The sequence below is a fragment of the Pseudopipra pipra genome, chromosome W, assembly GCF_036250125.1.
Source record: "Pseudopipra pipra isolate bDixPip1 chromosome W, bDixPip1.hap1, whole genome shotgun sequence".
Classification (NCBI taxonomy): domain Eukaryota; kingdom Metazoa; phylum Chordata; class Aves; order Passeriformes; family Pipridae; genus Pseudopipra; species Pseudopipra pipra.
In genome coordinates this window covers 13462174-13488545 of record NC_087580.1, presented here as the reverse complement: position 1 = coordinate 13488545, position 26372 = coordinate 13462174, and the positions used below count along the sequence as shown (strand labels likewise).

General features: G+C 57.3%; 1 protein-coding gene across 1 annotated transcript in view; it reads right to left on the bottom strand.

Moving 5' to 3' along the window:
- Positions 1-7495: 7495 nt before the first annotated feature.
- LOC135404853 (uncharacterized) overlaps positions 7496-26372 on the bottom strand; it is a 62176-nt gene continuing 43299 nt past the window's right edge. Inside the window, exons 14-22 of the mRNA XM_064639586.1 lie at positions 14014-14242; positions 13825-13916; positions 13637-13738; positions 13356-13480; positions 9407-9569; positions 9120-9319; positions 8885-8998; positions 8633-8751; positions 7496-8483 (exon numbers count right to left, since the gene is read on the bottom strand). Coding sequence (XP_064495656.1) covers positions 8074-8483; positions 8633-8751; positions 8885-8998; positions 9120-9319; positions 9407-9569; positions 13356-13480; positions 13637-13738; positions 13825-13916; positions 14014-14242 — 1554 coding nt within the window. The 3' untranslated portion in view covers positions 7496-8073. The remainder of the gene's footprint in view (positions 8484-8632; positions 8752-8884; positions 8999-9119; positions 9320-9406; positions 9570-13355; positions 13481-13636; positions 13739-13824; positions 13917-14013; positions 14243-26372) is intronic.

Genomic DNA, 26372 nt, shown 5'->3' with positions numbered 1-26372 from the left:
GGGAGTGGAGTCCCTGTCCCTGGAGGTGTCCCTGGAGTTATTTTTTAGCATCAACATTCCATGGCATCATAACCCTAAATAATTTCATTTCTATCAATAGATCTGATTTGCCATCATTAAAACCTGGGGGACAAAAGTGGTTCAGTCACACCTCTGTAATTCCTCTAAATATAAAATGTTGACAAGATTCAAGGCTGAGATTGGATCCAGCAGCCTCCAGCACCCCACAGGAAGTTGGGAGCTCAGGGGAACCACTCCCTTTCCCAAAACCTGGTTTCCAAAGACCCCCATGGGACTGCCGGACCCACCAGACCACCCCTCCTTTTCCACCCTTCTCCCTGTTCCTCCTGCTTTTCCGTGGTCCCCTCAATCCCCAGCCCAACCAGGATCACTTTTGGGGTCCCAACCCCCACTTTTTGCCCCCCTTCCCACCCCTCCCACATCATCCCCCCACTCCCCAGCCCCCTCATGATCAGTTTGGGGGTCCCACCCTCCCCTTTTCTCCACTCTTCTGACCTCTCCCACCCATTTCTCATCACCCCCCAAACTTCAGTGCCTCTCCCCCTCCACTTTTGGGGGGTCCCACTCCCCTCCCACTCAGTTTGGGGTCCCACCACCCCTTTATCCCCTCTGACCCCCCTTTTCCCACCAACCACCCCCCCTCCCACTCCCCACTCCTCGCCTGCAGCCAGGGGGGCTCCCAGCACCACCAGTGCCCAGAGAAGTCCCCCAGAAAAGGGGTTGGGGGGGTCCTGGGTGGGCTTTGAGTGTGTTTGGGGGTCCTTGAAGGGCTTTGGGGAAGTGTAGGGGGGTTCCCAGCACGTTTTGGGGTGAGCTGGGTGCTTTATTGAGGGGCAGGTGCCCTCCCAAAGCCCCCCCAGAGCGAGATGACATTGGGGGAACACAGGGGGGTCCCCATTCCCGATCCATCCCGGGGCCGGTTCTGCTCCCCCCAAACTCAGCTCCAATCCTTGGGATTCCTTCAAACCCCTCCCCCACTGCCTCCCAGATCTGTCACTGGAGAAAACTGGGAAGCTTTCCTGGGATCACTGGGAGCAACCAGGTGGAGGCAGAGTGACAGCAGGGACAGGGGGGACACACGACCCCCCCAAAAACCTCACGGGGACGGGGAGGGGTCCAGGCTGGGCCTGAGGCCCCAGGGAGGGGTTGTGGCCGCCGGCGGCTCAGGAGCTCTGTGGGGAGAGAAAAGGGGGTGACACCGGGGTGGGGGGTCCCCGGGGGGGCACAGACGCTCTGGGGGGACACGCGACCCCCTGGGACCCCCCTCACCTTCTGGCACAGGTAGAAGCCGAGCCCCAGCGCCAGGGAGACGAAGCCCAAGAGGAAGCCCCGACCCCTCCTCCGGAGCAATTCCTCAGGCTGATGGAGCCCGGCAGGGCCGGGGCCGCCGGCGGTGTCCGATCCCGGCAGGAAGCGGGGAGGGCCCGGCGGGGTCTGATAGAAATAAATCAAGGCAGAGCTCTCTCTTTCTTTTCCCCCCTGGGCAGTGACCATCAAGAGCTGTCCCTGCTTCACGGCAGAAGCTGCACACACTTCAACAAAGTCTGTGGAAGAATCTGCTCTGTCAAAGTTGGCCCTGGGCTTTTATGCTTCTCCAGTGATGGATCAGCAGTCACATATTCCCAGGCCAGTGAGCAGCTGATCTGTCAAACTCTGCTTCCAAAAGCAGGATGTGTGTTGGAAGGCTGGGGAACCAGGCTGGGTTGGGCCCAGTTCAACACTAAACCAACCCCTTGGCACCAGCAGTAACTCCCCACAGAGAGCTGGCAGTGCTTGCATTCTCTGACGAGATTCTTTTCCAGGTAGAACATCCTGCTACAAGGGGTCTGTTACCACCCACCCCAGAAAGGGGGGGGTAACCAGGTTCTTATTAATAAATCCCTTGGGGTGGATTAGAGTGAAACGACACTGAATAATCGGTGTTTGAAAACATATATATGTAGGGTTTATTTTAGAACAATGTTGTTTCAAAGGTAAACAGGTATGTTGCCATTTTGGGTGTTATCATCTCTATCTCTCATCTACAGCAACATGGCATAGAGAGAACCTTTAGGGAAAATGCATAAGGGAAAGGCAGGATAAGGGTAAGGGAGAGTAAGGGAAAGCAAAGCTGAGAGTGGAAAGCTGTCTATAGTCACCGCCCACGGGGTCCAGAGATGGAACTTGGCAGTTGCAGCTCCAATGTCTGTCAGTTGAAGTGGTGGCCTTGACCCGTTTGGGGTAAGGGAGGGAAGCCCCCACACTCCAAGAAGTTATGAGTTATTATATCCATGGACAGTGTTCTGGGCCGTGCCTCGAGCCTCCAAGGTCTGCTGGGCCTGCACAGAGTTCCCGTGAGGGGCCTGGGAAACACGGCTCTTCTCGCCTTTTCAGGGCTTGACACCTTCAGCAGCACTGGCAGGGGGGATGGGTCCAACTGCCTCTTCCCAGCCTGCAGAAGTGCCCTGGCAATCCCAGAATGCATAAATCATTGTGGCAGTTTGCGACCCTCACAAATCCAATTTCCAAGTCCAAGCCCCCTCCCCCCCCCAGTTTGTTTCAGTGTGAGAGGGTTTTCAGACAAAACACAGCTCAGTATGGGGGGAAGGGAATTCTATTACAGTTTATTACTTACACAAATAAATACTATAATACATTATATACACAATTCTAACTATCTCTCCTATGATAGAGCAATATATTTACATTAGATCAAATCCCTCCTTTCCCTCCAATAAACGTTCAGAAGGGAAGAAGAAAAGATCCTTTCCACTTTCAGGGCAGCAGTGTCTCTCCTCTTCAAGGCAGCAGTCATAGCTGGATTTGTCAGAGCTGGAAAATCTCTCTCTCTCTCCATTACAACACAGGGGTCTTCTCTCACCCCTCGGCCCTTCGGCTCCAGCCCAAGGTCTCTCTCCCGTGGACTGCGAAAGCAGGGACAAGACTCACCTCTCCACAGTCATATCACGGGGTACTGGGCACCCCTGACAGTCCCTTCCTCAGGGGATTCAAGTTCCTCCTGAGTCAGAACATTTAGGGCTTTCAGTTCAGTTTTGGCCCCCAGCGTTCTAGCAGAGCTCCTTTGCTCTGTCTCAAACTGTCAGCATGGCGAAGAGGGGCAGGAAAGCCTCTTCCCCCCTCCACATTCCTCCTGGCTGTCCTGGTCCAGCTCCAGGACATCTCTGAGCTTCTCAGCTTCTCTCTCTCTCTCTCTCTCTCTAGTTGCTGCTGCATTTCAGGACTCCCTTCAAGTGGAAGCCCACCCCCTCCTTCCAAGAGGGGTCTTAAAGGGTTTGGAGAAATAAAGCCAGGCTCACCCCAAACAGTCTCTGCTGAGCCTGGTGCTCTGTCTCTCTGTCGGGCATCTCTGTGTCTCTCAGCTTGGCTCTGTGCCACCTCACTCCTGCTGACTGTCTTCTTGGCTCTCAGCCACAGCTCTCTGTTCAGTGCTGTCTCTGCTGCCGCTCCTGCTGCCCACTCACAGTGGAGAAAAACTCCCTCGGCTCTTGGCCGCAGTACTGGGCCCAGTTTAACACTGTTCCGAGTTTCTACAGCCCCAGCCGGGGGGCTGGGGGGTCTTGGCCCCCAGTGGGGCTCCCTGGCCCCCTCTCTCCTCGTGGTCTCAGCCCGTGGCTGCCGCTCTTCTCTCGGCTACGTAATCTCTTCTTTTCCAGCCTGTTGTGATATGTTTAATTTTGCAGGGGTGCTGATTGGGTCAACACCAAGAACACCACCTCCTGGGGTTAACCACTTTCCAACTCCAGGGGAAAGCCCTTTTCAACCCAGGACAGTCATGAACCATCTCAGTCTCTGACACTCCTCACCTTGGCTGGTCAGTTCCTGGGAACAGCCCTGGCAGCCCAGCCCCCAAGGGCACACGATGTGCTGCTGTGCTGGAGAGGACCCTCCTCAACCTGGGCAGCAGGGCTGGAGGGGGGGGATTCCCTGACCCTCCCCAGCTGGGCCCTTCCTGCCCACCAGCTCCTGCTCCAAAGGGCTCCCACACACCCTGGGGCACTTGTCCCACTTGGGCCCTTGAGCTGCCCCAGGGCATCTCTGGGCAGTGGCCAGCTCTGGGACTGCTCTGGCAAGTCATGGCCTGAAGCCACGAGTGTGGAATTTAGGAGAGAGTTGAAATCTCTGCAGAACAGAACTCTTGGTAACTGCTGAAGGCTTCATGAACAGCACTGCCACACCTTTTCTTTTTTTTTTAAATTCAACAATTTTCTGTAGGCGAACCCCAGGACTAGGAGGCTTGGAAAGAGCAGCTTTAGACGCGGGCCCGCTGCAGGGGCGACTTCTGGGATCGAGTGAAGCAGAAAAACAACGGCTACTCGAGTTATTTATTGTAGGGGTTGCCCCCCCGAGCTGTGTATTTTTCCTGACCCACGGGGGCCCCGGGGGTCCCGGCCATGATGACTGGGTGGTTTCTGCTGCGGGGCCTGGGGTGCACTTGAGGGCCTCAGGAGGTTTTGTGTGTGATCATGAGGAAGCTTTTCTTGATGGAAATGGTTGTCAGGCATTGGAAGGGGCTGCCCGGAGAGGTGGTGGAATCCCCATCCCTGGAGGTATCCAAGACAAGACTGGACATGGCACTCCCTCAGTGCTCTGCTCTAGTTGACAAGGTGGGGATGGGCGCAAGTTTGGACTCGATGATTTTGCAGATCTTTGCCAACCTAAATGGTTCTGTGATTGTATGATCTGGCCTGAAGACAGCTGCAGGGCAGGTGGAGGAGTCCTGTGGTGGGACTGTGGCCAAGAGGCCTCTCCTGGCTGCAGAAGAGCAAACTGTGGGCTTTTGTGTCCCTCGAGGGCCAAGGGAGGGCTCGTGAGGCTCCAAGGAAGGGTGCGGGGAGGGGGATGGAGGGGTACTGTGGGGACCAGGGGACAAACTGTGGCCTCTGGAGCACATCCAAAGGTGCCTTAGGGTGCTGAGAGGGCAAATGGCCCAGGCTGAGGCAGCCCCAGCACAAGAGAAGGTTCAGAGAGGACTTGTGGTATGAGGAGGGCTCTAGGCCTGGGGGGACCGGAAGGGAAAATGAACAAGTCCTGAGGGGATGGGATGGAAATTCAAAGTGGGGGGACTCTTTGCCAAGATAGCCTTTTCCAGGTCTTTCCTGTTGTCAACTGCCAGTTGTCCCCATTGGCTGTCCCCAGGCAGCGCGGACGCCCACACCAGCCCCCCAGGGCAGAGCAGGGCTCTGAAGGTGCCTGAGCGGGGTCACACTGGGCAGTGGCTCCAGGGCACCTCTGGGGCTGTCAGAGAGGGGCTGTTCCAGGGCCCTTTGGGCTTCTGGGGGCTTCTTTGCTCGGATTCTGTAGAAGAGACACAGAACTGAGGCAAGAGCAGTAGGACTACAGCTCCTGGCCCCTCAGATGGACCAATGCGGCCGCTCAGCTGGGCTGTGCCAGCAGATGACAGCTCCCAGCATGCTGAGGAGCTTGGCCCTTCCAGCTGGATCCCGGGGGTAGTTTAGTCTAGGCCTTCCTTGGTGAATCCAAGGAATCCCCCTGGGTGCCATCCTCCTCCCTTCAGCCCTAAGCCCCCCTCAAGACTCCGCCAGCCTGGCAGGGCCACTCAGCCACCCCTGGGGCAGCTCGGGGTGCCGCACAGGGGCCTGGGGCGCGGCAAAGGCCTTGGGAGAAGGTGCTGGAAGAGCTGTTGAGTGGGGAAAAGCTCTTGCTGGTCAGTGGGAGAAAGAGAAGAGGCAACAAAAGCCATGGTTTCTCTTAAGCTTGAGCAAATGTTATGCATTTAATGTGACTGAAGGGCTCACAGGTCAGGCTCTGCGGTGTGGGGACAGAAAAGGGGTGTCCTGGGGGCACGCAGGGCTGTCTGAACATGGGGCTCCTCGGGATGTCCCGAGGAGACACGAGAGCAAAGTAGGGCCTGGAGACACCCTGAGGGCAGCTGGGCGCCCAGGGCTGAGGCAGGCCTGTGTCCCCAGGGACACCCTGCCTGTTCCTGCCTGCGTGGTGGCTCCCTGGGACCTGTTGCTGGGGGCAGGTGCACTCCTATCCTGGCGGTCACCGTCCTGACGGACACTGGCCCACCGTGGGCCACTCTGGCCAAGATCTTGGAGGACTTTACCAACCTGCTGCAGTAGACAGTGCTTCCGCTGCTCTGCAGAAGGCCCCCACACCCCAACCCATGGCTGTGAGTGACCACTAAAGGCCCTGGTCCCCTCCCGCCAGCCCTGCAGGCTCTGCCGGCCCCTCACGGCTCTGTTTGCTCCTGCAGTCGTCCTCCAGGAAGGCTGAGTCAGAGGAGTTGGCTGACGAGCCCGACATCGAGAGCCATCAGGGCTGTCCAAATGTGGGGATGTCCAGGCTACTGCTGGAAGGGCTCGCCGGGCTGTCGCAGAGAGCTGAGATGGTGAGCAGGGCGGTGTGAGGGGCAGCCCTGTCGGCAAATGGGGGCTGGGGCTGTGTGGAAAGCAGTGGCCTGGCCTGGCCTGGGACTCACAATGTGGGGTGACTGCTCCAAATGCCCTCCCTGCCATGGTGGGGCCTGGGGTGGCTGCCTGGGGAGCTTTCCTGGGGTCTGGGCAGGGCGCAGGTCTGATGTCCTGTCCCAATTGGCAGGTTTTGGGAAAGGTCGATGGGAAATCTCTGGATGGTGCACAGTGCAGTTTTTGCCTCCAGGGCAGCGAAGCCCAACCCGCAGCACTCATCGCTCGCCGTCCTCTCCTGCGCTCCGTTGCCCAGGACCCTCCCCCGCTCGGGCCCACGATCATTTCTGTGCCCAAGTTCCGCACCCGCGCTCCCCTCAGTGCCAGAATGTTCCTGACTCTTTTCCCGGGCTCGCGGCGCTCCCTCGTGCCCAAGCGCCGCCACTCCAGCGCCGACCGCGGCCGTTCCCAAAGCGCCGGCCATGTGCGGGGAGGGCGGGAAGGCTCGGGGCGACTGAGTGCGGGGGCTGCCCTGGGCAGAGCTCCCCCTGTGATCCCAGCGCGCTCCCGGCGGGCAGTTTGGAGCCAGGCAGCCATTCCTGCGGGCTCTTAGAGCGGGAAGCGATCGCCGCTGGGTCACAGCCCACAGATGTGCCTGGGGAAGAGGCTGCCCCGGCAACACCACCGTGCACGGGCAGTGGGGGCCGCCCTGAGGGGAACCCCACCATGGCACCGCCGGGGCCGCCCCGCAGAGCTGGGCTGTGGCTGCCCACACCTGAGGGGAACCCCGCCATGGCACTGCCGGGGTGCTCCTGCCCCCGGGCCGCCGGCAGCAGGGACAGGACGGGGCTGCCAACACCCCGGCAGTGCTTCCCTGCCTTCAGTGCATCAAGGCGGTGGCACCGCTGGATTGCAAAACATTCCAAACATCTCCCTTGCAACACCAAGGGGAAACCATAGAATAGGAAGGAAAGGAAAGCTGTGCCAAAAGCCAAGGGGGATGAAAGGGAAACCTGAACAAGATACTACTAAGCCTTGGTCTTTGCAATAGTCTCCAATGTGTCAGGTGAAACTTTACAATGAAAATACTAAACGCTACAACATCAAAAGTGCCACTTGCATAATTTTGCAAATACATAAAAATATTTTAAAAAGCAGTCCTATACATTTATTGAAGGGATTTGATAAAGGGATTTGATACGTTGCTGACAGAACCAGTTTCACGTGTGGGATGTCCTTCGTGCTTCCTGGCTGGGGGTGCATCTCCCAGCACTTGGGGCTGCCACACGGCTCCTGTCACGGCAACTTCTAGATTGGCTGCATTCATCTGGGGTCCGACGTTGCTGGCGGGACTGGTTTCGCCTTTGGGGTGTCCTCGATGCTTCTGGCCGCTGTTGCACCTCCCAGCCCTTGGTGATCTCACGCGGCTCCTGTCACGATGACTTCTGGACTGGCTCTGTGTATTGGGGGTCTGATATTGCTGCCAGAAGTGCTTTTGCTTGCAGGATGTCCCTGTTTGTGTCTGCCTGGGCCTGCGTCTCCCAGGACTTGGTGCTGGCTCATGGCTCCTGTCATGGGGACTTTGGGACCGGCTCTGTGGATTTGGGGTCTGACACTCCTGGTGGGCGTGGTTTTGCCTTCGGGATGTCCTCGCTGCTGTGTCTCCCTTGGGTTTTGCCTCTCAGAACTCGATGTGACTCGCAGTTACTGTCATGGGGAGTCCAGGACCGGCCATATGGAATGGGGTCCGACGTTGCTGGCACGAGCAGTTTTGTGTCAGGTCAGGCCCAGGACTGCTGGAGCAGGTGCTGTCCTCAGGTTCTGAGGAGCTGCTGTGGGATGAGTCTGATGTCACCTGGTTCTCAGTGCTGGGGCTGCTCATCTCCTGTGAGGGAGATTGCAGAGACTGCTCCGATGTTGCCTGTTGGGTGGTGCTGGGGTTGCTGGTCTCTGGTGCTGGAGAACTGGGAGACATCCCTGATGGCACCTGGTTACCAGTGCTGGGGCTGATGGTCTTGGGTTCATGGGAAGGCTCCAAGCCTGACTGTGTGGACAGGCTGGGGCTGTCAAGCTCAGGCTCTTCCATGGGGGCTGTAAGGGGAAGCAGGAGGGTCAAGGCCACTCAGAGTAAGATAGGCCAGAGCAGTGCCCCCAGCCCTCCTGGAGCAGACAGGCTCTGCCAAACCCACCCAGGGCACCCGCTGCCAGGTCCAGGATCACCAGGGATGTTTGCCTCTTACCTGTGCCCAGACCAGCACAGCCATCCCATTCCCAGCTGCTTATGCTGTCCCTCAGGCCAGAGCAGGGTCTGTGGGTGCCCTCAGCAGCACAGGAGGAGCACCAGAGCAATTCCCAGGGCCTAGGGAAGCAAACAGGTTCATGGAGGTGAGGACAAAGTGTCCAAAGCATGGGAGCTTTGAAGCTGAGCTCTTTTCCTGGGTCCTTCTGCTTCAAGCCCTGCAGGGCCCTGGAGGGCAGCTTTGGCAACTTACCCCTCCTCCTCTGCCTCCTGCCTGCCTCCTGGAAAAAGGCACTCACGGGCATCACAGTGCCTGTGTCTCTCTCCTAGCTCAGTGAATACATTAATGCCCTCCCATGATGGTGGCCTGAGGAGAAAAGGGAAAACTGATGAGCTCTCTCTGCCCTGGCATCGCGCAGCTGCAGGGTGTCCCTGCCTTCCCCCTGTGCCATTTCCAACTCCTGCGGGAAGCTGAACCCGGGACTCACGGAAAAGGGCAGGGCCAGGACTGCTGGGGCAGGCCCTGGAACAGCACAGCACTTGCACCCCCTGTGTTGTGAGCCAGGCAGAAGGACACCAACCTGAAGGGGATTCGGATCCCCATGGTGACCATATCCCTGAGAAAAGTGTGCCTGTTTCTGCAGATGGGGCACTGGAGGGATAAAAATCCAGAGCGCAGAGCCTGTCCCTGCAGGAGAAACACAAGCAGCCAGAGTGAACCCCTGGTGCTGCTGAGCCCCTGCTGTGCCCCCCGGGGCGACAGAACCACTCCTACTTGGATGCAGTCCCTGTGGAACCAGGTGGTCATGCAGGCCGGGCACACCAGGGTGTTGAAGGTCTTTCTGTCCTCCACAGGCTCCAAGCAGATGAGGCATTGGGTGCCCGGCCCTGGAGTCGCCTCCACTGCCTGCTGTGGGCTGTGTGCGGGGCAGAAGGCCCTGGGGGGAAAATGGGTGGGTGAGGTGAGAAGTGCTGGGCCCTTCCCTGGTGGTGGGGAGGAGGGCACAGGAGGTACCTGTACGGTGGCATGAACTGGGTGACACAGGGCAGGTGGAAGCTCAGGTCACAGTCTGTTTGACAGCAGGCGATGGTGGCCCCACTCTGGCCACAGATGAAGCACCTCTGGAAAGAGCAGAGCAGCCCCATCAGCAGCAGCCTCAGGGCCTCCTCCTTGTCCCAGAGCTGGTTGGAAGGGCTGGGCTTTCCTGCTTGCGGTCTGGGCTGAGCTCCAGCAAACCTCGCCTGGCCCAAATCTCCCTGCTCTTGTCAAGCTCTCACCTGCTGTGCCGCCCAGGAGACTATATCTGGGATATCCCTTGGGAGAAAAGCCCTGAGTCCTCCTCAGTGAGCCGGGTGGTGAGGAAGGTGGCTGGTAAAAATCTGCAAGAAAAATGACACTTATCAGGAGAGAGTGGCAGGGACTACCTGTCAAAAAATGGAGTAACTCACCCGGCAGAACTCGTGGGCCCAGAGCCCATTTATCTGAAGGTTTTCTCCGCAGATGTCCGGGTCAGCCTCTGATCGCTGACACAGCAGGCATGCTGGAGGGAGAGAGACAATGGCCCTGGGCATGGCACCTGTGCTGCCCACCCTGACAGCCCCTCTGCCAGGCTGCGGGAGGGGCACTTTGCTCTCACCTGGCTCTATCCATCTGGGGGCCTCGTCCTCTCTGTCCGACACGGGACACGTCAGTGGTGGGTCCCTGTCTCGCCGTCCCACCGGGGAGTGGAGCTCCCAGCACTGGGTGCTCTAACACGGCTCTTGTCACGGTGACTTCTGGATGTGCTGGATGAACTGGGGGTCCAAGGCTGCTGGCGGGAGTGGTGTTGCCTTTGGGAAGTCCTGGCCGCTGTCTCCTTTGGATTTCGCCTCCCAGCACTCGGTGCTGGCGTGCACTTGCTGTCATGGGGACTTCTGCACCGGCCGGATGGATTTGGGGTCTGACGTTGCAGGCGGGAGCGGTTTCGCCTGCGGGATGTCCCTGAGTGTCTCTGCCTGGACCTGCGCCTCCCAGGACTTGGTGCTGGCACATGGCTCCTGTCCTGGGGACTTCCGGACCAAAGGTGTGGAATTTGGGCCCGACGTTGCCGGCGGGAGTGGTTTTGCCGTCGGTCAGGCCCCCGACTGCTGGAGCAGCTGCTGTCCTCAGTTTCTGGGAAGCTTTTCTGGGATGACCCCGATGTTACCTGACTGTCAGGGCTGGAGCTGCTCGTCTCCTGTGAGGGGGATTCCAGAGTCTCCTCTGATGTTGCCTGTTGGGTGGTATGGAGGTTGCTGGTCTCTGGTGCGGAAGATCCAGGAGATGGCAGCTGGGTGCTGGGGCTGGGGCTGACGGTCTCCAGTGCTGGAGAACTGGGAGACAGCCCTGGTAGCGCCAGGCTGCCTGTGTTGGGGCTGATGGTCTCACGTTCCCTGGAGCTGTCAGAAGGCTCCAGTCCTGACAGTCAGGCCATGCTGGGGCCAGCAAGCTCTGAGTCATCTCAGGAGGCTGTGAGGGGAAGCAGGAATGTCAAGGCCACCCCAGGCCCAGCCAGGATAGGCCAGAGCAGTGCGGCTCTGCCAAACCCACCCTGGGCACCCACTGCCAGGCCCAGGGGCACCAGGCCCAGGGTTACCAGGTGCTTTGCTTCTTACCTGGCTCCCTCCCTTTGGGGGCCTCCTCCTCACTGTCTGGCATGGGACATGTCAGTGGTGGGTCCCTGTCTCACCGTCTGAGCGGTGAGTGGGGCTCCCAGCACTGGGTGCTCTAACACGGTTTCTGTAATGGCGACTTCTGGATGTGCTGGATGAATTGGGGGTCCGACGCTGCTGGCGGGAGTGGTGTTGTCTTTGGCAAGTCCTGGCTGCTGTTTCCCTTTGGTTTCGCCTCCCAGCACTCGCTGCTGGCATGCAGCTCCTGTCATGGGGACTTCTGGACTGGCCGGATGGATTTGGGGTCTGACGTTGCAGGCGGGAGCGGTTTCGCCTGCGGGATGTCCCTGATGCTTCCTGGCTGGGGGTGCGGCTCCCAGCACTTGGTGCTCTCACACAGTTTCTGTCATGGGGACTTCTGGACCGGCCGGATGGATTTGGGGTCTGATGCTGTTGGCGGGAGCGATTTTGTGTGCAGGATGTCCGCAATGTTTCCTGGATGTGGCTGCTCCTGCCAGCACTCGGTGCTCTCCCATGGCTCCTGTCATGGGGACTTCTGGACCGGCCAGATGGATTTGGGGTCTGACGTTGCAGGCGGGAGCGGTTTCGCCTGCAGGATGTCCCTGATTGTCTCTGCGTGGGCCTGCGCCTCCCAGGACTTGGTGCTGGCACATGGCTCCTGTCCAGGGGACTTCTGGACCGAAGCTGTGGATTTTGGGCCCGATGTTGCCGGCCGGAGTTGTTTTCGGAGTGGGCGCTGGTGCTGGGGCTGACGGTCTCCAGTGCTGAAGAACTGGGAGACAGCCCTGGTAGCGCCAGGCTGCCTGTGTTGGGGCTGATGGTCTCAGGTTCCCTGGAGCTGTCAGAAGGCTCCAGTTCTGACTGTCTGGCCACGCTGAAACCAGCAAGCCCCAAGTCATCTCGAGAGGCTGTGAGGGGAAGAAGGAGGGACAAGATCGTTCCAGACCTGGGTCAAGATAGGCCAGAGCAGTGCGGCTCTGCCACACCCACCCTGGGCACCCACTGCCAGGTCCAGGGGCACCAGGCCCAGGGTCACCAGGTTTGTTTGCCTCTTACCTGTGCCCAGACCAGCACAGCTATCACATTCCCAGCTGGTTATGCTGGCCCTCAGGCCAGAGCAGGCTCTGTGGGTGCCCTCGGCAGCACAGGAGGAGCACAGGAGCAGTTCCCAGGGCCTGGGGAAGCAAACAGGTTCATGGAGGTGAGGACAAAGTGTCCAAAGCATGGGAGCTTTGAAGCTGAGCTCTTCTCCGGGGTCCTTCTGCTTCTAGCCCTGCAGAGCCTCGGGAGGCAGCTTTGGCAACTTACCCCCCCTCTTGTGCCTCCTGCCTGCCTCCTGGAAAAAGGCACTCATTGGCATCACAGTGCCTGTGTCTCTCTCCGAACTCGACGAAAGCATTAATGTCCTCCTCTGATGACTCTCTGATGGGAAAAGGGAAAACTGATGACCTCCCTCTGCCCTGGCATCGCGCAGCTGCAGGGTGTCCCTGCCTTCCCCCTGTGCCATTTCCAACTCCTGCGGGAAGCTGAACCCGGGACTCACGGAACAGGGCAGGGCCAGGACTGCTGGGGCAGGCCCTGGAACAGCACAGCACTTGCACCCCCTGTGTTGTGAGCCAGGCAGAAGGACACCAACCTGAAGGGGATTCGGATCCCCATGATGGCCATATCCCTGCGAAATGTGCCATCAAGACTTCTGCAGATGGGGCACAGGAGGGAATAAAGTCCAACATGCAGAGCCAGTCTCTGCAGGAGAAACACAAACAGCCAGAGTGAGGCCCTGGTGCTGCTGAGCCCCTGTGTGCCCCCCGGGGTGACAGAACCACTCCTACTTGGACGCAGTCCCTGTGGAACCAGGCGGTTTTGCAGGCTGGGCACACCAGGGTGTTGAAGGTCTGTCTGTTCTCCACAGGCTCCAAGCAGATGAGGCATTCGGTGCCCGGCTCCGGAGTCACCCACACTGACTGATCTGGTCTGTGTGCGGGGCAGAAGGCCCTGGGGGGAAAAGGAGTGGGTGAGGTGAGAAGTGCTGGGCCCTTCCCTGGTGGTGGGGAGGAGGGGACAGGAGGTACCTGTATGGTGGCATGAACTCGGTGACACAGCCTCCCTGCTTGGCACAGGGCAGGTGGAATCTCAGGTCACAGTGTCTTTCCCAGCAGGGGATGGTGGCCCCGCTCTGGCCACAGATGAAGCACCTCTGGAAAGAGCAGAGCAGCCCCATCAGCAGCAGCCTCAGGGCCTCCTCCTTGTCCCAGAGCTGGTTGGAAGGGCTGGGCTTTCTTGCTTGGGGTCTGGGCTAAGCTCCAGCAAACCTCGCCTGGCCCAAATCTCCCTGCTCTTGTCAGGCTCTCACCTGCTGAGCCGCCCGGGAGACTATATCTGGGATCTCTCTTTCGTCAATATCCCAGTCTTCGAGTCGCAGAACGGGGCGGTCAGGAGAGTTGCTGACAAAAAACTGCAAGAAAAAGGACACTCACTGATGAGGAGAGAGTGGCAGGGACTGCCTGTCAAAAAGTGGAGGGAGCCCGCAGTGCAACTCACCAGGCAGAGCTTGTGGACACAGAGCCCAAATAGGAAAATTTTTTCTCCGCAGATGTCCGGGTCAGCCTCTGATTGCTGACACAGCAGGCATGCTGGAGGAGAGAGAGACAATGGCCCCAGGTATGGCACCTGTGCTGCCCACCCTGACAGCCCCTCTGCCAGGCTGCGGGAGGGGCACTTTGCTCTCACCTGGCTCCCTGTCTTCGGGGGCTTCCTGCCTGTCTTCGGGGGCTTGCTCGTGTCTGTCTGCCATGGTGATAGCAGGGCGTCTTTCCTCGGAACACCAAGGTCTCTTCCAAGGTGCTCCTCCACTGGTTCCGAGGTAGGAAACAGTGACACTGAGCCCGAGCCCAGAGTCCGGTTTTGTGCCCTTGGCCCCACGGGTCACAGTGGCCACTGTGACATCAGCACCCTGCACCTGAAATACGGGCATGGATGGCCTCAGCCCCCCCCCCCCAGTGTAAGGCGGCCCCTTGGCAACCGAGGTTCCGAGGCGGGTCCCGAGCCCTCAGTAACCACAGAGCCGGGGCTGCTGCTGCAGCAAGCACAGGGTCAAATGCCAGGCCCTGGGGCAGCCACCAAGGACTGTTGGATGAAAAGTGCTGTTCAGGCAGTGCCACTCCAGGGCTCCAGCCCTGGCCAAGGCAAATCTCTGCTCCTGCCCCTGGCACAGGGAACACTGCCAGCACATCAGGGATGCTGATTCCCCAGCAGAGGTGCCTGAGGGCTGCAGGAAAGCCAACATCACTCCAGTCTTCAAAAAGGGCAGCAAGATGGACCCAGGAAATGACAGGTCAAATACAGTCACCTCCACCCCCAGAAAGGGGACAGAACAGCTCATGCTGCATGTCATCTCTAAGCCGGTGGAATAAAAGGAAGGGAAAATCATGCCTGACAGTCTCCTAGCCTTCTGTGCTGGAGTGACTAGCTGGGTAAGTGAGAGGAGAGCAGTGTCTGTTGTCTGCCATGACTTCAGCAAGGCTTTTGACCCTGCCTCCCAGAACACCCTCACAGGCAGCTCAGGAAGTGTGGCTTAGATGAGTGGACACTGAGGGGGTTGAGACCTGGCTGAATGGCAGAGCTCAGAGGGTTGTGAGCGTGGCACTCAGTGCTGGGGCCAGCCTCGTTTGACCGGTTGCCCAGTGACCTGGCAGAAGGGACGGAGAGCACCCTCAGCACGTTTGCTGATGATATGGGACTGGGAGGAGTGGCTGAGGCACCACAAGGCTCTGCTGCCGTCCAGTGAGTCCTGGGCAGGCTCAAGCGTTGGGCGCAGAGGCACCTAATCATGCTGCACAAAGGCAACCATTGGATCCTGCTCCTGGGTCCCATGCTCCAGAACTGGTGCACTCAGCTGCTTTCCTGCTCCCTCAGGGGTCCATGGCAGCACAGACAGGCAGTTACAGCAAACTCCCTGGTGACCTAAGAACTTCTTGCACTTCTGGAAACAGAATCCATTTTCAAACACGCAACTGGAGAGGCCAATGGTACTCTATTCGAACAATAATATAAAGAATAATTTGCTTACTGTCTAACAAGATTACAACTTAGAAATTAAGAAACTTCAGGTGGAAGTGTGGAAAAGGAAAAGAAACAACTTTTTATTAACAAAATCTAAATAAACAACAAATGGTGCAATCAAAAACTTTCAGAACAAACACAAAGTCCCAATTCCCCAGGTGTGCTGGGAGAAACCTGTGGCAATCCAGGGAGGGGGGAGAGAAGGCAGGACTGTCCTGGCAGTTCAACAGCTGCTCACAGCCAGCAAAGAAGTCCCTTTTTCCCCACAGGCAGTCTTGAAAGCAGAATGCCTCGCTCTGAGATGGGTCGGTCTCTCTCTCTCAGTCGTTCTCCACAAGGTGTCCCGTGGGGAGAAAAACTTCCCCTCAGGAAAAGGGAAAGAGGTGGCCAAAAACCAGGTCCCGGACCAAACCCAAAAGGACTCCCCCAGCTCTCCCTGCGGCCACAAACTGCCCCGGGAGATCTCCCTCTCTCCCCGCTCCTGCATGTGCGGCCCCGCTGTGCCCCCACCCCGTCCCCAACAACAGGGGCAAGTGCCGGATTCTGCCCTGGGATGGGGCAACCCCGCACGGACGGACAGACTGGGAAGGAGAGGCTGGAAAGCAGCGCTGGGAAAGGGCCCTGGGGGTGCTGGTGGGTGGCCAGTTGGCCCTGAGTCAGCAGTGCCCTGGCAGCCAGGAGGGCCAAGCCTGTCCTGGGGCCATCAGGCCCAGCATGGCCGGCCGGGCCAGGGAGGGGATTGTCCCGCTCTGCTCTGCCCTGGGGCGGCCTCACCTGCACCACTGGGGCAGTCTGGGGGGGCACAATGGAAGGGAGAGATTGAGCCATTAGAGAGTGTCCAAAGGAGGGCAGCGAGGATGGGGAAGGGCCCTGGGGGGAAGGCGTGTGAGGACACTGAGGGCACTTGGTGTGTTCAGCTGGAGAAGAGGAGACTGAGGGGAGACCTCACTGCAGGTCCAACTTCCTGGGCAGGGGTAGAGGAGGGGCAGGCCCTGAGCTCTGCTCTGTGTGGACCAGGGATAGGTCTGAGGGAATGGCCTGGAGTTGTGTCAGGGGAGGTTTAGGTTGGATCTTAGAAAAGGATTCTTCCCCCAGAGGGTGGTTGGGCACTGAACAGGCTCCCCAGGGCAGCGGGCACAGCACCAAGGCTGGCAGAGCTCAAGAAGTGTTTGCATGATCCTCTCAGGCTCATGGTGTGACCCTTGGGGATGGGCCTGTGCAGGGGAAGAAATTTAACTGTACTCCCCCCGAAACCAGCAAACCCTTTAGGGGCTCTCACAGAAACATCCCACAGTCCATTTGCCACCTGGAAACAGTGACTCTGAGTTCCTGCTTCCCCAGCCCCAGGGATGGTCTCCTTGTCTGCTCATTCCTCCACACTCTCTTCTCAGAGATGGCATCTTAACCAGACAAGCCCCTGGGAATAATTTACTTCTAAGTCTTCAATTCTTTTGTGGTTAATTAGACAGATCTCAGAAGTGCATTCAAAGTGAATATCTTATATTAATAAAACCATTAAAAAAGATGGGTTTTTTGTGTCCTGTTTACTTTTTTCCTGTTTTAACATTGATATCAGCAATCCCCAGTCGATATTGATCCCAAGCACCTCCTAATTCAGTCTGAATACATCAGAAAATCAGGACCCTTTTATGTCTGACAATCCATCAGACTTTATCCCTATCCCCACCCCACCATTCCCTCATCAAACCCCTGGCACTCAAAGCAGCCTTGGGCAAATCTGAGCTCCCTCCACTCAAGGCTGGACCTGCAGGTTTCAGCTCCTTGGCACCAACTCCCACCTGCTTGGCTTGGAGAAAGAGCTGCCCGAGACACAGAGGGATGTTCATTTATTGCCAGCAAACAAAACCAGAGGAAGGCACAGCTCAATAAAACCCAGAAGTCCTTCCCCTGCTGTATATTAGGTCCACATTGCCTCCAATGAAGTCCTCTTTGCACAGTAGATAGTCTTAGACCAATGGCAAACACCTTCTGTGTCAAGCACAGAGCCCAAGGTCCCCCCAGCACTCCCTGCCCCGCATTCTGTCCATATTTGCCCTTTGCACAGAGGGAGTCACACACTGAAGTCACAAGATCCCTCAGTCCACAGAGGGAGGAAAAGAGACAGTGAAAGAATTTCTGTGTTGTGCAGAGCTAAATCTGCACTCATCCCAATATTCTGGGCTTACAGGACCTTTATCAAACACATTCTGCAGCATCTCTTCACTGGGCAAACATCTGTGGGGATGGCCAGGCCCAAGGAGTGGTGGGCAATGGAGTTCCAGCCAGGGGTGTTCCCAGGGCTCAGCACTGGGCTCAGGGCACTTCAATCTCTTTCTCAATGATCTGCACAAGGGCATCGAGTGCAGCCTCAGGCAGTTCCCAGGGCACACCAAGCTGGGGGGAGTGTTGATGTGCTGGAGGGCAGGAAGGCTCTGCACAGGGATCTGGACAGGCTGGATCCATGGGCCCAGGCCACTTGGAGGAGGTTCAACAAGGCCAAGTGCCGGGTCCTGCCCTGGGGTCACAACCACCCCAAAGCCCTGACCATGCCCTGCAACTGCTCCCCACAGCCTGTCCTGTGTCCTTAATCCCTCCATTTCCAAGGACTCTGTGGGACAAGGGAGCTCTGTGCTCTGGGTACGGAGGGAGCTCCAAGTGCCACTGGAGTGGGAACCACAACTCCTCAGGTTTGTGTTCTTTGGGAGGTCTGGAACTGGTGAGACTTAGAGACACAGAAAGTTTCTCTTCATTGCCCACAAACAAAATTTAAACACGATACAATTTATAAACATCCCAGCTCTTTCCTCAGTTTTCCTCAGCCACAGAGACCTGGAGAATGCCCGTCCTTGATGTGCTGGTCCCACAGCCCAGGGTGCTCCTGGCCTCCCCTGGTGCCAGGGCACACGGCTGCCTCCTGCCCAGCTCCCTGCCCACCCACAGCTTCTGACAGGGCTGCTCCCAGCCAGGCAGCTCCAGCTGTGCCATGGCCAGGCTGAGTCCCCTGCAGGGGCAGACACTGCCATTTGTCCCTCGGGGATTTCAGCAGGTTCCTGCCCAGACGTGTTCTCCTCCTCCCTGAAGCCCTTCCCCGAGCACAGAGGCCCGAGAGACCTTTCCAGGAAAGACTCAGGCAGAGAAGCCAGGGAGTCCCTGAGCACCACATCAGTGTCTGCTGGAATTCAACCCCCCTCCCCATTGCACAGCAGCCCTGCCTTTCCCTCCTGCAGCCTTGGTGTCCAACACAGCCCTTGAGGCTCTTTGGGCTCTGGACTTTTCCTGCAGCCCCCAACTGCAGGGGAGCTTTGCCTTCCCCACAGTCCCCCTGCCCAGCCCAGGCCATGCCCAGCAATCCCTTGTCTGTCCCTGCCTTGCTGTCCCCCCCTGGCAGCGGCTCCGTGGCCCCTTTGTGCCCCGCTGCCTCCCAGCTGGTCCCACAGCCCCCTGGGCAGGCCCAGCCCAGCACAGGAGCACTCAGGGTGGGGAAGGGCCCCTCTGTCGGGATGCCCAGGGCAGTCCTTGGCCTTGGGCACCCGGGGCCTTCCTGTTCAGCCCCTCTCCAAGCTCCTGGACAGGCCGTGTCCCCTGTGGGGCCTCACAGCCAGCCCTGTTCCAGGCTCTGCCGGGTTCTGGGCCAGCAGAGAGGCCGGGCAGGGCTGGCCATGGCCCTGGCACAGGCCCTGAGCCCAGCAGGAGGATGGAGGGGGGCCCAGCAAAACTCACCCCTAACCCTGGGCTGAGCAGCCACTGCTGGGAATGGCTGGGGAGAGAGGCTGGGGGGGACAACTGTCCTGGGCCACCTTCCTGCTCTGTTCCTGCCACCAAGGGCACAGAGCAGCCTCCTCTCGCTGGCACTTGCATGTTTTCCATCCCTTCCACAGGCCCTGGCTCTGCACCACAACCCCCCTGGGCTGAGTCCTCCCCCTGCACGCTCACACAGTGTCACAGACACACCCAGGGCTTTCTCTCCCAGCTCCTTTCCAGCCCAGCCCAGCTCCCTCCAAGCTCTCCCACCTGCCCTGAGCTCTCTCCACCCCCAAGGGCCTCTCCCCAGCACAGACCAGGTGGCTCTGGCCCCACAGCCTTGCCCAGGGCAGGCTGCTCTGGGCAGTGGCACCACAGCCCCAGCCCCTCTGGGCACAGCAGAGCTGGAGCTCCGAGAGGACTCAGCTCCAGCCGGGGGGGAACGTGCTTGGCAAAAGGGAAAGGAGGCTCCCGGTGTGCCCTGCTCTGCTCTGCAGGAGATCCTGAGAGCTCTGCAGCCCCTCCCTGCCATCCCATGCCCCCAGGCCAGCACAAAAGCCCCGGCCCCTGTGGTCCTCCAGAGCTCTTCCAGCTCCAGGCACAGGGCCCATCCCAAAGCTGGGGCAGCCAGAAAGCTGTTCTCATTTCCTGATCAGTCCTGCTCTGCTCAGGAAAGGAATCTCAGACAAAACCTTATTGCAGGTTCATTTATGTCACTCAAATGCAATATGAGACTCCCCAGGTAGACTAATTCTCTGGGACACACAAGATGGGGGCTACTGAAGAAGGAGGGAATGAAAACATGACTTTTTTTAAAAAGAAAACATCAAAACTATAGAAAATAAAAAAAAATGGACATAAGGAAAGATCTCATTGTTCATGGAAGTTCTGGCACACAGTGGGAGTGTCATTCAGCAAACAATATTCTACAATTCAACGTCACGGACTGTTCTGACCCAAAAATCAAATCCCCTTGAGGTACACAGAGTGTTTCCCCTCCCTCTGCATCATCCACCAAGTGCACCCAAGTCCTTGAGCAGAAACAATCCCATGGGTGAGTTTGCCTTTGCTTAAGGCAGGACTAATGCAAACTGTCCTCCCTAACATATTCCTCACATGGACCACAGGGATTTTATCCCCTTCAATGGTACAGAGAGGTTCTTTTTGGGCAGGGCCAGTTCAACTGGTAGAGTTAACTAACTCGGTTTGTGTGATGCCTTAAAGCTTTCTGGATATTTTTTTTTTTTAATTTAAAAGTAGTTGTGCAGTAACTGTAGATGTTAATGTAGCTGTATTAGATGCAACCCTTTAGCACAGTCGTTTACACAGACCCAACCCTATGACCCCATTTGATATCAAACTTTCTAAATTCCTTTAGCGTGTTTAGACTTCTTTTCAAGGTAGAATTGTAGAAAAACACCTCTATTGAACACCATCACACCCTAGGCCTGGACAACAAGATCCCACAAGAGACAAAGCAACCTTCAAGCCCAGAACTTTGGAGGCGCTCCAAGGACTGTACGTGCTGTGAAGAAGAGAAAGATGAGGAAGAAGGGGTCCCAAAGCCCCCAAACCCAATTCCCCAAGGGGTGTGTTGGGGGCAGAACTGGGCAGAACTGGGGGGTGGAGAGTTCTGGCATTGGATGGACCATCTTCTAAAACTGTAGAACCATTGCCTGGGAGGGTGCGTCGTGTGTGTTCCCCTGGGCCTGTGGGCCTGATTAAAGGACCTGCTCTTTTGAGCTGATCTTACACACTGAATTGGCCTGGAGTTTTCTCTCTTGAGCTTACAGGATTAACTAACTAGGTGGCTTTTGCTAAATTCACGTCCCAAGGTTTGAAGGTCCCACTGCCCATTGCTGTCAAGGTGGTTTGGAACAGTCCACTCTACCATTCCACTTTCCCAGAGGCTGGTGCAGGACAGGGAATATGACCCATCCACTCCATGCTGAGCTCTCTGGTCCAGGTGTGCACAAGGTTGTTTTGGAAAAGAGTCCTGCTGTCCAACTCCAGTGTTTCTGGAGGGCCATGTCTCCACAGGACTTGCTTTTCCAGGCCCAGGATGGTGCTCTGGGCAGTGGTGGGAGGCACAGGTGGGTGTCTCCTGCCATCCAGGGCTTGTGTCCACCATTGTCAGCACGTAGAGCTTGCCTTGGTGGGTTTGGGGAGTGTGCTGGGATCAATCTGCCAGGCCTGCCCACATCTCTATCTCAGCCATCATCCCCTTCTTGGCCTCTTTGATGGCAGCACACATTTCCCAGTTCTGGAGAACCTGGCAGTTGGTGTCCATGGTTAAATGCAGCCCTGGATCACAAGCCCAGCTGGATGTTGCACCTCTTCCCTGAGGCCCTGAGGTGTCCTGGGCCCAGGGAGCCAGGAATAATTCCCCCTTGTGTTGCCAGTCCAGCTCTGCCTGAGACACTTTCATCTGGTCAGTCCCATCCCCCTGTCCACTGTTGGATGTCACTCAGGAGCCCAACTCTTGGCTCCCTGTGCATCTCCAGGATGGACTTTCACAGCCAACCTCTCTGCCTGGGTGGCAGGAGGGCCTGCCCTGATAAGACCTAAAATGCCATCAGACAATGCCAACAGTGCCAGCTCTCCTGCAAGCTGTCTGTGAGATCTGAGAGTTACTGGTGCCACCATGGGAATGGTTTTGGTGTTGGATGATGCTCAAACCAGCCTGGTTCACCCAACTCCAAACACACATCCTGCTTTTGGAAGTTGGATGGGACAGAGAAGCTGCTCACTGGCCTGTCCATTTGTGAGGAGCAGTCAATCCCTTCCTACTAGAGAAGTCCAGTCCCTTTCATCCAGGCAGGTTCTTCTGACACAGCCCTTCTTGGGGTAGATGTGTGGAGATTCCTGCCTTGGCTGGGGACGCCCTCCAAGGACACTCCTCAAGGCTGAGCAAAAGAAATCTCCCCACGACCGTTGGTCTGGGTGAGTTCCATCAGATCTCTACATAATAATTATTTCTTTTGGCTAACTTTAATATAATTGTTTCAATAATTGCTTCAATATAGTGCACTATCCTATCTTATACTGTACTACTAGTAGTTTTAACCTTCATACTGTGTAGTAAATAACTCTGATTAAGATCTTTTGTCTGATCATTTGTAAGAATAAATGATTCACTTTATATAAATATTCTCATTTGGCCAATCATTGAAACTTGTGGGACAAAAATGTTCCAATCCCACTTCTGTAATTCCTTAAATTTAATTTGTTGACAAAATCTGAGGCAAAGATTGGATCCCTTATTCCTTGAGGCTCTGCAGTGCAACAATGGCTCCTTGATTCCATGAAGTTGCACTGTTTCCCACCGTTCTTGGGCTCCATAAGGCCCTGCAGTGTGACAACAGCCCACTGATTCCATAATTTTCCCCAGTGTCACAATGGACCCTTGATTCCATGAGATTCCTCAGTGTCCCGTTGGTTCCCTTTGGTTCCAAAAGGTTCTGGGATGTCACACTGGCCCCTTGATTCCCTGACATTCCACAGAGTCCTGGGGTCCTTTTGATTCCATGAGGTTCCACAGTGTCCCATGTTCCCTTTGGTTCCAGGAGGCCCCAGTGTATTCCAATGGCCCCTGGATTCCAGGAGATTCCACAGTGTCCCAGGGTCCCTTTGTTCCCAGGAGGTTCCTTTGTTTCCATCAGGCCCTGCCACGTCCCAGACTCCCTTTGGTTCCATGAGGTGCTGCAGGGTCACAATGTCCCCTTTATTCCATGAGGTTCTGCCATGTCCCAGGGTTCCTTTGGTTCCATGGGGTTCCAGAGGGCCAAAACTCCCTGGTTCTTATCCTTCCAAAACTTGTGGGCCCATTCTCTCCCTGCCTGGGGTGGAGCCCCATTGTGTTTGTGCAGGAATGGATCCATGGCCATCCTGCCACTGCCCCAATTGAATGCTGCACAAACGTCACTGCAGGCCTGACCCTGGATGCAGGAACAGTCTGGGAACTCCAGGCCTGCTGACATTCAGCAGAGCCAGTCGGGGGCCCAAAGAGCACAAGTGATTGACTGCAACCCCTGCAGGTCTCTGGCATTGCTGGGGACAAATGCAGGAACTGCCAGGAGCTCTGCAGAGCCCTGACAGTGCCACTGCAATCCCAAGCTGCATTGCCCAGGGCAACCCTCAGCACAGCCAAGGCCACAACCCTTCCTGAAAGGTGTCCCTTCTGGGCAGGGCCAGGGGGACAAACCCCTCCATCTGTCCCTGCACATGTTGTGTCCAATTCTCAGCCCCCACTTAGGGACAAAGTCAGGCTACATTGGGTGTTTAGCTTTGCATTTGCTTCACTCTTTTGTGCTTCCAACACACACAGAACTCTGGGCAGAGTTTGCCCCCCCAAAGAACACCAGACCTGACTAGTTGTTGCTTAGAAGGGTTTCTCTAAAAACATGGCAATTCATGTCCTAGATATGGCAATTCTTTGGAGAAGGAGTTTGGGACTGAAAGAACCACAGAATGATTTGGGTTGGAAGGGAGCTAAAAAATCATCTGGTCTAAGTCCCTGGACATGGACATCTTTTACTAATTGAGATTACTCACATTCCCTGACCTTGGACAAATACAGAGATGGGGCATCCACTTCTCTGGGAACCTGTTCCAGTTCTTGCCACCCTCAATGTTAAATATTTCTTCTGATTATAAATAAAATACTCCAGTCTTTCAGTTTAAAGCAATTGCTCCATGTTCTGCCACTACAGGCCTTGGTAAAACATATCCCTGTGTTTTCCTTAGACTGTGAGCACCAGGTGTTCTTCTACAAACACCTTGGAGAGTACCCAGGGATCTCCCAAAAAAAGATTTGGAGGCCTCAAGCCCATGACCACTCTGTAGGGACTAAGGAGCTGTGGGCTCCATGGTGTGGAGACTGAGGACAGTGCAGGAGTAGCCAGAGAAGGCTTGAAGGGGGGTTTCAGAGATGAAGGATCCTTTTGTCATAGCAGGAAACAGCATGAAAAATAAAGAAGTACTGCCAAGTTCAGCTGGAGAGGTCCAGAATGGAAACAAAGAGAAAGGAATTTCACTCTGAGGGCAATGGTGTGATGCAACACATCCCCCAGGAGGAGTGTGGATGAGCCCAAGGCTTTGTGTGTGCAGGAAGAGCCAGGGAGGACGCAGAGATGTCAGTGCAGGAAGGTGCCAGCCAGGTGGGGCAGCCGGGGGGATGACGACAGCCTGCAGGGAAAGGGGCAGGGCATGGACACCGTAGGACAGCCTGGGCTGGAGAGGAGACAGGGAGGGGGAGAAGCTGAAAGGCCCTGACAGAGCCCCCTTCTGCAGGCCTTTGGCCAGGGCTGCTGTCTGTGTCCCCTGATGCCAGGAGGAGGGGAGTGCCCCTTGCAGCCCTGGGGCCTCATGGCCTCCTTGTCCCTGCTCAGCAGCCTGGCAGGTGCCACCCCATGGGCCTGCCCTTGGCATTGCCAATCCCACATCCCAGTGCCCCAGGAAGAGCCCTGAGGAATGAGGCAGGGACAGGATGTGCCTTCATAGGGGCTGGGGCTCAGGGCTTGGTCCTTTGGACTAATAAAACACATCCAGGTTTCCTTATCATCAGAGCCACCTTTCCATTGCTTGTCCATACTTGTCATCACTGGAATTTTCTGTTCCAATTGGAGTCTAGGGACACGTTTTCACAGTCGTGTCCCTCAGTGGGACCCATTAACACTACAAGAAACGTCAGCATTTCAAACTCATTTTGACTTGTTGAAAAGTTGTTTGAACTTCCTCTCAGGGACTGAGTCTCATGTAAACAACATCAAACCCCCTGAGGGTCATGAAATACCTGGGGCTGTTGCTGTGCTGCTGAGCTGGGCCGGGCTCCTGGCACACAGGGAGCTCCTGGCAAGCAAGAAGAGCTTCCAAGAGACAGCTCTGCTGGTGAGCAGCTCCTCTGCACAGCCCAGCAGGGCTGAGGGCACTGCCTGCAGCACCCAGGGCACAGGAGAGAAGGCAGAGAGATGAGAGGCAGCCTGGGCTGGGAGGTGACTGAGCTCTCACTACACGAGAAACCTTCCCAGGATTTGAAGGAAGAATCATCTGGCTGTAGGAAAGTTCAGCTTCCCTTCCTGGAGGCATCTCCTAAAGCTGGCACATCCCACAGCTTGTAGGATCTTTCAGCAGGACTCTCCCAGTTGCTGCAGTGCAGGGGAAGTGGCCACATGGCAGAGCAGGGCAGGAGCTGCAGGCAGCAAGGGCAGAGAGGAGAAGGGAGCAGGAGGTTCAAGGGATCCTGGGGTGGGAGGACAGGGCAGAGCTGCTCAGGGCAGGAACCTTGCCAGCCCTTTGCCAGGGTCAGGCTGTGGCTGCAGAGCAGTGCAGGGGAATTCCTGCAAGTGCCTCTGCCAGCTGCCAAATGCCAACAGTGGCAGGAGCTGTCAGGATGGCTCTGCTGGATTTGCTGGGGTGCAGCAGGAGAAGCTGCTGCAGAGCAGGACTTGCTGCTGCCCCCTCAGAGGCCCAGGGCAAGAAGGTTCCCTGGGCCAGGGCTGGCTGTGGGGTGGGAAGGTGGGGGTGCAGCCAGGGGTGCCCAGGGCTGTGGGGCAGAGCAGGGTCCTGCCCCAGGGCTCTGTGTGCTGGGGCAGGGACTCTGCTGCCTGCCAAGGGCAGCTCTCAGCCCGGCCAAGGAGCTGCCACGGCCCTGCAGGGAGAAGGGGGGGTGGAAGGAGTGACCCGTCAGGGCAGGGCAGGGCTGGGCAGGGCCCTTCAGCTGCAGGGTCAGGGCTCCTCACAGCTTCAGCTCCACCTCCTCCATTTCCAGGGGCCCTTCTCAGGAAGCACATCCCCCCAGAACACCCCCCCTTCCCAGCCACCGAAGGGGGTCTGGGATCTGCTCTGCAGCCCCTGCCCAGGCAGAGCTGCCCCTGGGCACTGGGCTGGGGATGGCTCTGGCAGCACTGGCAGGGAGCTGAGCTGGGCACAGGCAGGGGCTGCTGGCAGGAACAGCTCCTCACCCGGAGACAGGCAGGCAGGGAGAGGGAGCTGCTGCCACAAGGGCTGGGCAGGGGGATGTGGGCCCCTCCCTGCTGTCCCTGTGGCACAGACCCCTTCCCTGAGCAGCTCCTGCCTGGGCTCCTTTCCCAGCCTGAGCAGCTCCTGCCTGGGCTCCTTTCCCAGCCTAAGCAGAGCCTGTGCCCTCAGGCCCACGGGGGCTGGGCTGTGCATTGCCCTGGCCAGAGCCCAGGCAAGGACAGGGCCCTGATTTCCAGCTGTCTCTGGGTGTCCCTCCTCCCTTGGCAGCAGCACTGTGGCATTTCACTGCCATCCCCTGCTGCCTG